This window comes from Trichosurus vulpecula, chromosome 1, assembly GCF_011100635.1.
Source record: "Trichosurus vulpecula isolate mTriVul1 chromosome 1, mTriVul1.pri, whole genome shotgun sequence".
NCBI lineage: Eukaryota > Metazoa > Chordata > Mammalia > Diprotodontia > Phalangeridae > Trichosurus > Trichosurus vulpecula.
The window spans coordinates 193987210-194002409 of record NC_050573.1 but is presented as its reverse complement, the minus strand read 5'-3'; the positions used below and the strand labels follow the sequence as shown (position 1 = coordinate 194002409).

At 41.3% G+C, this 15200-nt stretch overlaps 1 protein-coding gene across 1 annotated transcript in view; it reads left to right on the top strand.

Moving 5' to 3' along the window:
* The first annotated feature begins 2177 nt into the window (after window positions 1–2177).
* Window positions 2178–15200, top strand: part of KIAA0319 (KIAA0319 ortholog) — a 145376-nt gene continuing 132353 nt past the window's right edge. Inside the window, exons 1-4 of the mRNA XM_036742728.1 lie at window positions 2178–2247; window positions 2337–2503; window positions 9004–9196; window positions 11129–11226. Coding sequence (XP_036598623.1) covers window positions 2178–2247; window positions 2337–2503; window positions 9004–9196; window positions 11129–11226 — 528 coding nt within the window. The remainder of the gene's footprint in view (window positions 2248–2336; window positions 2504–9003; window positions 9197–11128; window positions 11227–15200) is intronic.

Below are 15200 nucleotides of genomic sequence, written 5' to 3'. Positions count from 1 at the left end.
TCCCCCTCAAACAGCTCGTTAAGCATGCTTACGAGCTTCTGACCTTTTACCTGATCAGAAGCCTGGTTCTGCTAGGTCACAGCTCTGATTAGGATCAGTCACCTCTGACTTACATCCTTTTATCACTAATCCTGTGGTAACAGAATTCCTTCTCACACCCTTGGCCCCTCCGTGAAATAATGCCCTTGGACCCAGCGCAGACTGTGCAGAACCGGTATGCACTTTAGCCCTTCTAACCAGGCAGGTACTCAGGATGTATGTAACTTGCAGACAAGGTGTTTCATTTTCTAAGGGGCAAAGGCTTGTGCATCTGGCCTCTTTCGTAGACTGTTTTTCTTAAACAATTCTGTCCAAAGCAATAGAAATTCCAAGACTATCTGGGCACCTGTGGTTTGTCTGAGGAAGGATATTTGGCCCCAAGGCTGTTGTTGGCTACATCTAACCACTTGCCCCAGGAAAGCTCTTTGTTTTTCTTCCAGTGTGATCCTCCCCTCTCCCCCTTCACTGACTGCCTTAGACCCTTGTATTTCATAGTTTTTGGTATAGTGCTATCTCAAAAACTCAGCTTTGGCACTAGCTGTGTTTGATGAGAGCAGAGTTGGCCCAAGACAGGCTTTGGTCTGGAATACATTTGGGGAGAAGCTGATGTCACACAGTAGAAAGGACACTGAATTTGGTGTCAGAGAATTGAGTTCAAATCCTTTCTACTCACTACCTGTATGACCTCAGGCAAATCGCGCTGGCACTCTGAGCCTGGTTTTTTTAAAAAATTATTTGTTTTTAATTTATGGAATAATTAAAATAAGGGGGTCGGACTAGATGCTCTAAGTCTATGAACTTGTGTTTTCTCTTTATTAATTACTGAAAATCTCAGCAATTTTGTATTTCAACCGCCCCAGTTTTCAGATGAGATAGCTGGGACCCAGAGATGTGAAGCTGCCTGCTCAAGGTCACACAGCTAGTAAGCAGCTGAGTCAGAGCTCTAATTTAGGTCTTCCGATTCCAAGCCCAAAGGTCTTTCCATTGCATTGCCTTTCCTCCTGTAGGCTGAACCTCCATCTGAGTATAACAATTTGGTTAACTCTATCAGATTCATCCTAAATATGCCTGAAGGAACTTCTCTGTCTTCTTTTAGGCAGCTAGTTGGTACAGGGTATGGAAAGCCGGGCCTGGCATCAGGATGACCTGAGTTCAAATTCAACCTCATCCACTTAGTAGCTATAATTCACTTAATAGGTACTCGGGACAAGTCACTTGACCTTTGTCTGCTTTAATTTCCTCAGCAGTAAAATGGGGATCATAATAGCACCTACCTTACATAATTGTTATGAAGATTAATCCATTAATAAACATCTATTTAGCACCTACAAAGTGCCAGACATTGTGTGAAGTGCTGGGGATAGAAGTACAAATAGAAAGACAGTCCATGTCCTCAAGGAGCTTTCAATTTAATGGGAGAAGATAGCACACAAAAGGAAGTTGGAAAGTATTGGGAGGGGGGGTGTTGTCATCCTGAAGGGATGGAAAAGTTCAAAAGCCGTGAAGTTGGTGAGAAATGGGATCAAACAAGATATAACCACAGTGCCTGGCACACAAGAGGCACTTAATAAATGCTTATTCCTTTCCGGCTCCTTGTAGAAAATGTTTCTCCCTCCCAGTCTGGTAAGCTGGTTTGCTCTGCTCTGGGATGCAGGTGGGTGAGTGTTCCTCGGCCCTAACTTCAGCCTACCTTGTTTCCAGGTTACCTCTGCGAGCAGTGCAGGGATGGAGGAACCTACTCAAATGCGGTTATTTTCCCCAAACCTGGAAACCACCAAAATCATGCGGGTGCCTCGAGTCAGTTCTCTGGCTGCCTGCACAGCAGCCTGCTGTGACCTGCCCAGCTGTGACTTGGCCTGGTTGGTGGAAGGTCGGTGCTATGTCGTGAACTGCCAGCACCAGGAGAGCTGTGAACCCAAGACGATAGACCCTGTTAAGTCCTACCTTACTTTGTGCTGCGGCCAGCCCAGAGGCCACCCTCCCTTACTAGGATATGGACAGATGATGCCCAACAGGGGTCACCCCATGGCGATTCAGGAGGCCCATCTGATGAAGCTGGCAGACTTAGAGACTTACCCTTCTTGGGGAAGGGCCATAGCTTAGAAGAGCTGCCTGAGTATACAGATGACTATAGGGAGATGGAGCAGGACTCCTTTCAGTCTAGTGGCAAGCAGGTGCCAAAGGGTGGTGTTGACTACATGGACTGGGGTCTGCTGCCAAGCATTGAAGGTCCTTTCAATTCCTCTGTGGGAAATGGCCGTTCTCTGGCAGAGAAAGAGAATGGGAATGCTGGTTAGATCACTTGGCAAGGGAGAATGAGTCAGAGTGGGCCACTGTCCTGGATCACTTTCCTAAGGAAAGATCATCACCATCCCCAGAGGAGATCCCACTGCCTGGAAAGACACAAGAAAAAGAGGAAGGCTTTCAGCCTCCTGGGCAGGCTAGCAACGGCTCTGGAGAAGAGGTAAGTGCCAAAAGAAGTGGGTGGGTGTTATGGGTTCTGTGTTTTCAGTCACTCAGGATGCACAGAATATACTACAGTGCCAGGGTTTGGAGGAGCAGGGGGAACAACAGGCAGAATGAGCCTGACTTGGTGGTCATCATTGTTTTTTAAAGATTCAGAGGTGCAAAGAAAAGTAGGTTTTACTTGAGTAGTTTTGTGCTTCACTTGTTCTCAGATGTCCAGGAAGAAGGATGACTGCAGCATAGCCTACAAGGAAATCAAACATCCTGGGTTCCTTCTTCCCTCCCTCCTTCCCTCCCTCTCTCCCTCCCTCCCTCCCTGCCTCCCTCCCTTCCTTCCTTCCTTTCTTCCTTCCTTCCTTCTTCCCTCCCTCCCTCCCTCTTTCTTTCTCTCTCTTCCCCCCTCCTTCCATTCTTCCTCCTTTCTCTCTCTCTTGTCTGTCTCTGTCTCTCTCTCTGTCTCTCTGTCTCTGTCTCTCTCTGTCTCTGTCTCTTCTCTTCTCTGTATTTGGAACCTGCTTGATCTCTCAGCTAGGTTACCTGCCTGCCAGTACCACAGGGTTTTACATCCAAAGAGTGGCTAGGACTTAACATAATGAAGAACTAAAGACTCAGGAGGTTCACCTATGACCTTTTGAAATTAAAAAAAACAAAACATGAATGCAGTTGCCTGATCTGAGAGATGCTAATGTAGAGTACACATTTTATGCAGCTTTTCCTTATAAATATGGGTAAATCCTTCATTTCTGACAAGCATTTAGCAAACACTATGTGACAAGCATGCTAAACAGTTAATGTTTTCTGCATCTTTCAGCAAAGGAGGTGCACAGCATATAAACTATTGTGCATCTTTTCCCCAAAGTTCAGTCAGCTGTGCCCGTCACTTGAACAGAGGAATTGCTGCTGGTGGAAAGGGGACACCAGAAGAAGCCCCAGATTTATGAACAAAAGTTTGAAAGGAGAGAAGCTGAAGGAAGATGGGCTCAATGGGAAAGAGAAGACTTAGGGGCATATGTAGACTTGAAAGAAGAGTAGGGGAAGTAAATTGGAACCTCATAGGACCATTGGTCCATGCAGAGTGATGCTAGGCAGCTGGGTAGTACAGCGGACAGCATACTGAGCCTGGAGTCGAAGATCTGGAGTTCAAATCCAGCCTCAGATATTTACTAGCTGTGAGACTCTGGACAAGTCACTTGATCTTTATTTACTCCAGTTTCCTTAACTGTGATATGGAGATAAGAATAGCTCCTGCCCCCCAGGGTTGTTGTGAGGATCAGACAATATAATAATTATAAAGCACTTACTTAGCACAGTACCAGGCACATAGTAGACACTATGTAAGTGTTGTCATCATCATCATAGTCATTATTATTACATCTAAAGCTGTCAGGGAGTGCAGTTTGAGATCCAATCTCCTCATTTTACAGATCGTTGAAGTTGTGATTTGTCCAAGGTCACATAGATTGTAAGGATCAGAGCTGATGTTCAAACACAGGCCCTCTGACTGTACATCTTCCACTGACTTGAAGCCATTGGTAGGCACAATTAGAGAAGTATTGGCTAGATGTTTTTTGGGAGATCTAAAGGCTGCGCCTTAAAATGGGAGAAGGTGCAGCCCTGTTACCTTCAACTTGTATTCACTTCCCATCTTTTCCTTTTCTCTGGATCCCTAACAGTAGATGCATTGGAGAAATGTCAAACTTGGAATATTTTCTACTACCTTTTTCCAGAAACTGTTCGCAAAATCAGCAGAGCTTTGTGTCCACCTGAGGTGACCATTCATTATTGTTACTCATGTCTATGTAAACATTCTTTAAAAAAAATTTTTTTTTAGTGCCTGGCAGTATTGTTAGTGCATTAGTAATTAGTGAATTAGTAATATTAGTGAAAAAATTAGGAGTGGAACCGAAAAAAGGAGTTAGATTACCCATGAAGGGAATGATGTGATAGAAACAGGAGATTGGGGATGACAAAGCAAGGGAGAGGAGAGATATCAGATAGACAGAGGAGGTCAGAATGTTGAGGGTCAGAATGAGAAGGAGCTGAAAAATGAGAGAAATGGGATAGAAGAAGAGTATTATAGGACCATAGGTTTAGAACTGGAGGAAACCTTACTTACACATCATCAAACCCAACCCCCTCTTTTTACCAGTGAGGACACTTGAGGCCCAGAAAGGGTAATTTGCCCAGGATCACATAGTAAGTGTCTGAAGTACGATTCAAAGTCAGTCCACCCGACTGCAGATCTAGAGCTCTACTCGATATCTCAAAGAGCACATTGTTTGAGAAGAATTAATACAGAGGTGACAACTGCAGAAAAATCAGTGTGTGTATACACACATACACACACACTCACACACATGGGCACAGACATATCACTTACTAGATTTGGGACAGTGGGCAAAGCCCTTAACCACTGCTTCATCCTTTATTTCAGCGTTATAATTAATTTTCTTTTTTTTAATGGATAAATTATTTTTGATCAAGAGAACAAATATGTATAAAGATATGTGAATATACACACATATATAAAGATCTATCTATCTGTCTGTCTGTCTCTCTGTCTGTCTATCTTATCTATCTTTGTACATTAGGGGCAGCTAGGTGGCGCAGTGGTTAGGTCGCCAGGCCTGGAATCAAGAAGACCTGAGTTCACATCTGGCCTTACACATCTACTAGCTGTGTAACACTGAGCAAGTCATTTAACTTCTGTTTGTCTCAGTTTCCCCTTCTGTAAAATGGGGATAATAATAGCACCTACCTCCCAGGGTTGTTGTGAGGATAATAATGTTAAAAGTGCTCAGCACAGTGTATTGTAAATGTTATGTAAATGTCAGCTATTATTATGTTTACATACACACATGCTTAACACTTTTGAGATATCATGTAGTGAGAATTAAATTAGATTGTTGAGCTTAAGGATGAAACGCAGTTAAAAGTTTCGTGGAGAAAAAGTAAAAGAGAAAAGAGGGATGCGACTCATCCTTCCAGAATACAATTCAAAAGGATAAGAAAGGAAGGTATCCTATAAGTAAATATAAGTGGGAAGAAGTAGTTAGAAAAAATTCACCAGGATTTTGTTTATGATTATCAATAAGTCATTTTTGAAGTAAAAAATGCATATTAGGCGATATCTTTAGTTTTTAAAAATAACCAGGCTATCAGATGTCAACCATTTCCTTGTGTAATGATCGACAACACTTTCTGCTTATGGGTGTTGCCACTGCCACGTCTTCTCCGTCCCAGCTGATAAAGCTTCTCAATTCCACCTTATTTATGTGACTGAGAGAACACAGACAAGTTCCATGAACTTGCTACCCACAAAACTCAAGTCAAATGGAAAGGAGTATATTAAATTAAATGGGCCTTCTTTGATGCTAATAAATATTGTACCATTCGGTCTATATGAAAAGGACAATTTCAGGTCAAACTTTATTATTTGACTTCTAGGGGACTAGTTATATTAAAATATCTTCCTTGCTGCTGACCTGGTGTGCAGTAGGTTATGTTGACGTATTAAGAAATACCAGTGTATTCTGCTTAGGAGCAAAGGCCAGAATGATATATAGAAATGAAATGGTTAATGCTAATTTTTTTCCTCCCTTTTCTCCTATTCAAGTCCAAACGGTTCAAATACAAGGCAATTGTACTAGGTTTCTAGGGAAAAAATGTAATCAAGACCATGAATGTGATAAAGGACATATTCTGCAGAGAAGTTTTCAAGTGGGAAGCTTAACACAGATATCTTTTGTATCAGAGAAACTGGAAGCAAGAGAAATTTAGAACAGTTTTCCTTGTATGACCAGGACCATGCCTTCAGTTATGAGAGAAATAGTCTCCACTCATTTCCACGAATAATGGAATCTTGTTAAACTTTCATTCGTTTAACTGATTAATAACCTCTTTGTGAGGTTATTGTTTCATAACTGTTTATGTGTAACTTATTACCTGTTCAGGTAAAATTGCTTCCTGGAAAGGGCACAGGATACCACTTTATTAGGCAGTCCAGAAACGTGGGTTTTAGTGCCCTCTCAGGCCCTTACTAGCTTTGTGAACTAGACAAGGTACTTAAATCTTTATCCATTACTTCAACTTTGTAGCTGATTTTTTTTAAGGGATAAATAGTTTTAATCAAGAAAACAAATATAAAGAAGTAGACAAGAACAACCATACACAAAGTCGTTTCCCCCAGAAGAGTTATGCAAAGAAATATGAGTGAAAGAATGCTGGCTTCAAAGTCAGAGATTTGGAATCCAAGGCTCTGGGTTTGAATCCTGTCTCTCTCCGACGCTGTGTCAGTTTGAGCAAAATGCTTCAGTTTTTTTGAGTAATCGTTATCTCTTTTGTAAAATGAGAGAGTTGAACTAGATGATCACTAAATTCTCTTCGTTAGAAGAAAGAATCGTATGCTTCAAGCTTGTGGTGGTATGGTAGTTTTATGTAACCTGAATCTTGTTACCGTAGTTGTAGTCTTTGTGTACACTGCTCTTTTGGATCTGCTATCTCACAATGCTGACTTCATCTGAGTTCTTCCTATTCTTTCCTGGTAGTATTAGGCTTCAAGAAAATTTTCCAGGTCACATCAAAAAATCACCTCATCCTGCAGAATTTGCATGGGCCCCACCCAGATGACCAATGCCACCTATTTCCCAGCACTGGCTTGTCCTGATTCCTGATTCTGCATTGTTTATGTGACAGAGAGAATACAGGCATTTGCTCGCAGTACATTTACCTAGAATTAATCCTTTAAATTTCTGCTCCTCATAAGAACAAGCTAAATATTATATGGCCAATTTTAATTTTTGCTCTTCAGCTCATTGATCTTATATGATGTGTGTGTATACATACATGAATATGTGAACATTCACTTGCATATACTTTGTGTACATACATATGCATTCAAATATATGTAGCCACAATAAATATATACACAAATATATTTATACATAGATTAAGTTTGGGCATATAATAATAGTTTATATTTATATATTAATTTATATATTAATGTTTTCAAAATGTTTTATGTACACTATGTCATTTGATTTTCACAGCTCTGTCATTTTACAGGTGAGGAAACAGAGGCTTGGAGATAGTGAAATGACTTGCCCAAAGTCACACAGCTAGTAATTTTCTGAGGGGATTACAGACCCAGTTTTTTCTGACTCCAAGTCCAGGCCGTCGCTATGACTGTGGTCAAGATTATGACGGACAAGCCAAGAAGCTGCTAGAATTAATGGAAAACATGCCACTACATGAAGTTGCCCAGTCATATATGTACTCCACTGAAGACTTTTACTGTGGTTTTATTTCTTTTTTGTCTAGAGCATTGAACTTACCTCTGGGTGACCACTCAGGGCTGAGGCAGTGTTTTGGGGAGTTGCTTGGGAAATATTAATTGAAGATGGGGCTGAGTCTCTGGGTTCCAATTTCAGAATGTTCAGCAATGTGTTCCTTTTTTTCTTCCAACAACAGAAAGATTACCACGTTTTTTATACAATTCTACTATCTCCCTTAAACTTATTTCTCTCTTAGTGGACTCCTCAAACTACTTTGATTCACCATTTTACCTCCTTTTAAACAATCTGGCTGATGGAAAAGGCTTCTTCCCACCTCCATTTAAAAATATAAAATATTATTCTTCTTGACATACCTGGTGGGAACTCCCCAAACTAGAAGCATTTGATACCACCTATAACTTAGTAAATAAAGTCTTAGGGAGTTCCCTATATTCATTTATAACCATTGAGGATCAGAGGAGGAATTTGATCTCAGGTCTTCCAATCTCCCAAGTAGAGCACGTAATCTATGCCATACTATTTTTCCCTGCTTGGCTATCAGGCTTAATTCCTCCCTTCCTCCGGTAGGTTTTACCTTTTCTTTCATTCTATAGAAGCAATTTGGGATAGAGTTTGCATATCATGATTGGAACAGAGACTATACACTGCAGAGGTCTCTTTGGCCACTCCTAAATTATTGTATAATTTTCAACTATTGTCATACGAGTAACTCCAGGGGTCATCAGAATTGTGCTTTTTCTCCTCTTCATGGAGATTCCCCCTTTACCTATCATTTATTATGCCATCTATGCAACACACTTGTGTATTGCATTTTAAATTAGTAATGATTGAGAAGCATGGCATTGTGGGGAAAAGTTGGACTTGGGGTCAGAAAATTGAATACAAACCCCAACATTACTACTTATCAACCATGTCTAGGTACTTAACCTCTCTCTAAGCCTCAGTTTCCACATCTTTAAAATAGAGGTAATAATACTTGCATTACCTACACCACAGGGTTGTTGCAAGGAGAAATTTTGCAAACCTTCATGCAGTGTATAAATACGTATTGTTATTATTGAAGAGACAGTCTTCAGTTTCATTCTTTGACATTTTACATATTGGTTAGTGAGCACATTTTACAGAAGAGGTAGGTGCCATTTTGATGTGTGCTTGTGTTCAACTGGTTTATTCATAATGATTTATCCCTATGATTGATCTCTAGGTTCTAATGCCTTCCCATAATCCTCCTTCAGCCAACCTGGAGTTCAGTCCGACCACTGTGGAGAAAAGCCCAATTCTAACGGTAACCCAGCGGAGCTCAGATCATGGGACTGAAGTATTTCCCACTGACACTGGCCCCTCTCAGTCCATCCTAACTGAGCAGTTCATGTCTCCCACCACCGCTCCAAGCACAGGTAACTTAAAAAAAAGAGACTGAAAAAGATATATGGAAGGTCATGGCTATCATGGGCTATATTTTAGGTGCATTCTGATAGATGGTGAAATTTGGGAATCTTCTCTGACTTTGCTTATTCTTGGACTTCAGTAAAAAGGCTAATAATAAAGAGAGGGAGTCATAACTTAATTGAAAGAGCACTGGAGAATTAAGGAGGTCTGGGTCCTAGTACTGGTTTTGCCACTGGCAAGCACTTCCACTTGGGCAAGTCACTTAACTCTTCTGAGCCTTAGTTTCTCCATCTATAAAATTTGTGTCTGGGGCTTGATATCTAAAATACCTTCATTCTCTAAAGTGTCCATCCTGTAAATAAATAGCTAACAATAAAGACAGCTAGGTGCTCCCCTTGTGAGACAACTGCTGTTGGGTCTTGTGCTTGTTGTGCTTGTTAAGAGCTGCAAAGCAACATTTAGCTGCTTCCTGGACCAGATGTGATGAATCCCATCCCCTCCAAGCAGTGAGAATCTCTGGACTGCACGTGTTTCTGTGCTGCACACGTGTGCTGCTGTCTTGGTCTCACTTAAATTTTAGTGAAACTAAGGATAAATCAGTCCTGCCAAATGGAACATTGCTCGAATGAATGCACAGTATCCTGGTTACAATGAAGGTGAACAAATATGGCTATAAGTGCTCATCTAGCAACTGCGGGCTTTGGATGATGGGGCGATTTTTGTTATTCTGGCTAGAATAGCCTTTTTTTTTTTTTTTTTTGCTTTGAGTTTGATTGGGTTTTGTTTTGGAAACTTTCTAGAGGAAGGCCATTATCAAAGATTGACAAGGTCACTTGCTCTTGGAAGGGCTGAGCAGTGTTTGCCTAATGACGCAGGGACCCACACAGTTGCAATGAGCCTCCAATATGGTACCTATAGGGGTGGGGTAAGGGGAAATGCCCTGAATTTGCAGCGCCCCACCAGTTAGTTGTTATTGTTCGGTTGTGTCTGACTCTTCATGAACCCAGTTGAGGTTTCCTCGGCAAAGATACTGGAGCATTTTGCCATTTCCTTCTTCTGCTCATTTTACAGATGAGGAAACTGAGGCAAACAGAGTTACGTGACTTGCCCAGGGTCACAAAGCTAGGCAGTGTCCCAGGTCAGATTTGAACTTAGGACTTTCTGCCTCCAGGCTCAGTGCTCTTATCTATTGGTCCACTTATGTAAGTACTGGTAAACCAGAGTTCTAAATATCTAATCCCTCCTTTACTGTACTTAGGACACATGGATCATAGAATGGAAGGGACCATAGAATCATAGATTTAGAGCCGGAAGAGACTTTAGAGGTAATTGGATGAAACACCATCCTTTTGAAGTGAGGTATAGAGAGACTTGCCCAAGATCCCTCCGCTGGTAGGAGGGTCTGAGGGGAGACTTAAAGCTTCATCTTCTTTCTCCCTACTCTAAGTCTGGCACTCTGCCCACTAAACCAGATCTCAGGGTCCTTTAGTGCTAACACCTCATTTTACAGACGAGGAAACTGAGGCCTAGGAAGTGAAGCAACTTTGTCTGAGGTCGAGGCAAAAACAGAATTTGAACCAGATCCTCTGAACGCTCATTCAGATTTTAATTCACAAATTTTGCTACACTGGAGCTTGAGAAGCACAAGTGAAAAACTTAAAATGTTTTTATATTTCAGTCATATATGAGTACCCTACATTAAAAGTAAAATAATTTCTATCACAATTGGCATGGATGGAGAAATAAATGAGTGCGATGATAAGTGACTAAATATAAACGATTTCTATGTTTAAGTGAATATAGTCTGATTTTTGGGGGCCAGTCCATCAGTCACTCAACATGTATTAAGTACCTACTGTGTGCCTTCTACTCTATATTCTGAGCTGAACTCTGGTGGATTTTAATGCGCTATTCACATATTCTTTGTAATTAACTTATAGTCAAAGAACTCATGGTGTTTGCTGGAGACAACGTACTGATCACTTTACCCCAAAATGACGTTGAGCTGAAGGCCTTTGTGGTGCCAGCACCCCGTCAGGTGAGCTGGGTGTTTTTTCCTGTTTGCAGACCCCTCCCTAAAATCACTGAAGGGTGAGCATGGATAAATGGGACAGGCTGCTTCTCAGTGGACCTGGGGATCATGGGGGATCTAAATCACTTTTTGAAGACTGACAGAAAATATAGTTAATGTCATTAACCTATTACCTGCCACGCCCTTTTAAATAATCCTAGTAATGTTAGAATTCTAGGTCTGTCCTCGTGATTCCTTACTCTTGATTGAGTCCCTGACCTTACCTTGTAACAAACTCAACTTGAGCTGGGTCTTAGCTTCTGCTGCCCTTTCCCTTTTATTGGGATGTGGCTTTAGATCATGAAGGTAAAAAACCAGGAGTTTCCTTGCCCAGTTTGTCAAAGGCGGAGGGGTGCTTATGGCCAGGCCTCACTACCCCTCATATGACCACCTCTTCCTTGTCTTCCTGAAAGTATAATAACCTTTCCAGTAAGTTTCCTTATTGGACATCCAGGTATTCAGGACGTGGGTGGACCCAGGGCTGCAGGCTTGTTACTCTGTTAGCTTGATTAAAGATTCCTTTTTCTCACTTGTGAGTCTGATTTATTCAGCTCTGAGATGAAAAAAAAAATGCTTTTGTGAAATAGCTACTTTGGGGGACTATATTCCCATGAAAGCACATAAAACATATACTCTGTATCTATATAAGCAAATGTGTATATGTTTTCCTTTAGTGGTTCATTTAGGAGTCTAAAAGATGTTCAGGACTGCTTGAGCAGAATTCATTTATTGCTTTTAGAGTTTCTCCAGTCTTCTTGTTGTTAAGTTGTTTTTTCAGTCGAGGTCCAACTCTCTGTGACCTGTTTGGGGTTTTCTTGGCAGAGATACTGGAGTGGTTTACCATTTTCCTTCTCCAGCTCATTTTTATAGATGTAGGGACTGAGGCAAACAGGTTAAGTGACTTACTCAGCCGTCACCTCACAGGTAAGTGAGATGGATTTAAACATCAGGTTTTCCGGACTCCAGGCCCACCACTCTATCCACAGTGCTCTACCTGGCTCCCCCTTCTCTAGTCCAGGGGTGGGGAAATTGGACAAGATAATAGAAAATGCTTTGGCTGAGAGCAGCTAATTCCATTATGTTACTCATAGCTTCTGTTCATGATGCACCAACAGCTTGGTGCGTCTGTGAGCTCTATGGAACATTTTCATTTTTTTAAGGAAATTTGGGGCATTTTTCTTTCAGTTTAATACCCAAGTTCATTTTTTTCCCCTTTATTAGTAGGTCATTAGATTTGTGACACTTGCACAAGCCAAGAAGATAATTTTGTTCAATCCCCTGAGCTGAGAGATAGAGATTGTGATGAAAAGATGAATAGGGGTAGTGTCTTGTTTATGCTCGTTTTTAGGGTGATATATGGGGCGGGATATTTCTTTTAATGTCTTGCATATAGTGTACATGTGGTGACACGCATGTGGTGCATTTTTTTCCCCTGGGGAACAGAGGTAGCAATTAACTAGTGGTTAATAATAACAGCTGGTATTTATATAGCTTTTAAAGTTTACTAGGTGGTAGCATGTGGATAGAGCACTGGGCCCTGGAATTAGAAGACTCATCTTCCTGAGTTCAGATTGGCCTCAGACACTAGCTGTGTGACCCTGGACAAGTCACTTAACCCTGATTGCTGCTGTTTCCTCATCTGTAAAATGATCTGGAGAAGGGAATGGCATAACACTCCACTGCCTTTGCCATGAAACCCCAGATGGGGATCAGAAAGAATTGGACACGACTGAACCAGTAACAGCAATTAAGGTTTTGCCTGAGACTTTACATATATTGATGTTACAACAATCTGTACTATTAATATCCTCTTTCATAGATGAAGAAACTGAGCCTCGGAGGGGTTAAATGAATTGTTCAGGGTTACACAGCTAATATGTGTTTGAGGGAGGATTGGAAACCAGTTTTCTCTGACATTAGATCCAGAATCAACACCACCCTCCCCCCCATCAGAAGTTACAGTTAGCTGGGAGTGACTTCTGCAGTCGAAGGATTAGGCTAGATGATCTCAAGAGTCCCTTTTACTCTAAATCCTAGGACCTATGAACCTCAGCCAGAGCAGTTACCTAGGTAGGGTCTCCAAGCTGGTTTCCCCAGTTAATCAATCAGCAAGCATTTATTAAACACCTACTGTGCTGGGCACTGTGCTAAGTGCTTGGGATGCAAAGAAAGGCAGAAACCAGCCCTGCTCTTGAGCAGCTCACAGTTTAATGGGGGAAGCCACATGCAAACAAGCTCTATACAGGTTAAATTGGAGATGATCAACAGAGGCAAAGCACCAGCATTAAGGGGGATCGGGAAAGGCTTCTTATAGAAGGTAAGGTTTTAGCTGGGACTTGAAGGAATGAAGCCAGGAAAGCCAAGCGGTAGAGATGTGGAGGGAGAGCATTGCAGGCATGAAGGACAGCCAGAGAAAATGCTTGGAGTCAGGAGATGGAGCGTTTTGTGAGATGAGTGGCAAGGAGGCTTAGGGTCATTGGATCAGAGTACATGGGGGAGAGCAGGGTGTAAGAGGGGTGTTAATACCTATGCTGTCTTCCTCTCAGGATTGTGAGGTTGGTAATTGTAAAGCATGATATGAATGTGGGTAGTGATGAGATGATGTATAGCTAGGTCCTGATTAGTGAGAATAATGAATCCTCTGAAGTGTTCCTGTTATTAGACTACGCACCGCATATTCCTATGAGCTAAAACCAATGACTATATTTGATGCAACTATAACTTTTAGTGTGAATTCAAATACATGTAACCACTTTTGTTGTATTCAGTCTTGTCCAACTCTTTGTGACCCCATTGGGAACTTTTTTTCTCCCTTAATCGTTCTTTTTCCCAATTATATGTAAAGATGTTTTCAACATTCACTTTTATAATATTTTGAGTTCTTCCTTCTTCCCTTCCCCCTTCCCAAGATAGCAAGCAATCTGATATAGGTTATACATGTACAATCATATTAATCATATTCCACATTAGTCATATTGTGAAAGAAGAATCAGAACAAAAGGGAAAAGCCACAAGAAAGAGAAAAAACAACACCCCCAAAAGTGAAAATAGTATGCTTCCATCTGCATTCAGATTCCATAATTCTTTCTCTGGATGTGGATAGCATTTTCCATCATGAGTCTTTGGAATTGTCTTGGATCATTGTATTGCTGAGGAGAGCTAAGTGTATCAAAGTTGATCATTACACAAGGTTGCTATTACTATGTACAATGTTCTCCTGGTTCTGCTTACTTCAGTCAGCATCAGTTCATGTAAGTCTTTTCAGGTTTTTCTGAAGTCTGCCTGTTCATCATTTCTTATAGCACAATAGTAATCCATTATACTCGTATACCAGAACTTGCCTAGCCATTCCCCCAATCTTGGGTATCCCCTCAGTTTCCAATTCTTTGTCACCACAGAAGAGCTGCTATAAATATTTTTGTACATTTTCCCCTTTTTTAATGATCATTTTGTGATACAGACCTAGTAGTGGTATTACTGGATCAAAGGGTATGCACAGATTTATAGCCCTTTGGGCATAGTTCCAAATTGCTCTCCAGAATGGTTGGATCAGCTCATAACTTGGAGTTTTCTTGGCAAAGATACTGGAGTAGTTTGCCATTTCCTTCTCCAGCTCATTTTACAGATGAGGAAATGGAGGCAAATGGTTAAGTAACTTGCCCAGGGTCACACAGCTATTAAGTCTCTGAGGCCAGACACTAGCTGCCTGTAATCACTTTAGGAGATTAATCATTATTCCCACCAATCTAGACCTATCTTTTTCTTTTGTAATTAAGCACCCTAGAAGAAGCCCACTTGTGATCTAGAATGTAGGGTGATAAAAGGAAAGAAGGGCTTTTTTTCTAGAGTGCCCAAGTACGGGGCTGGGGTACCTCTAGGGGCTCACTACTACAAACATAGATGTCCTGGTTCCATGCCTGTGCCAGAGACCCCTTCTTTAG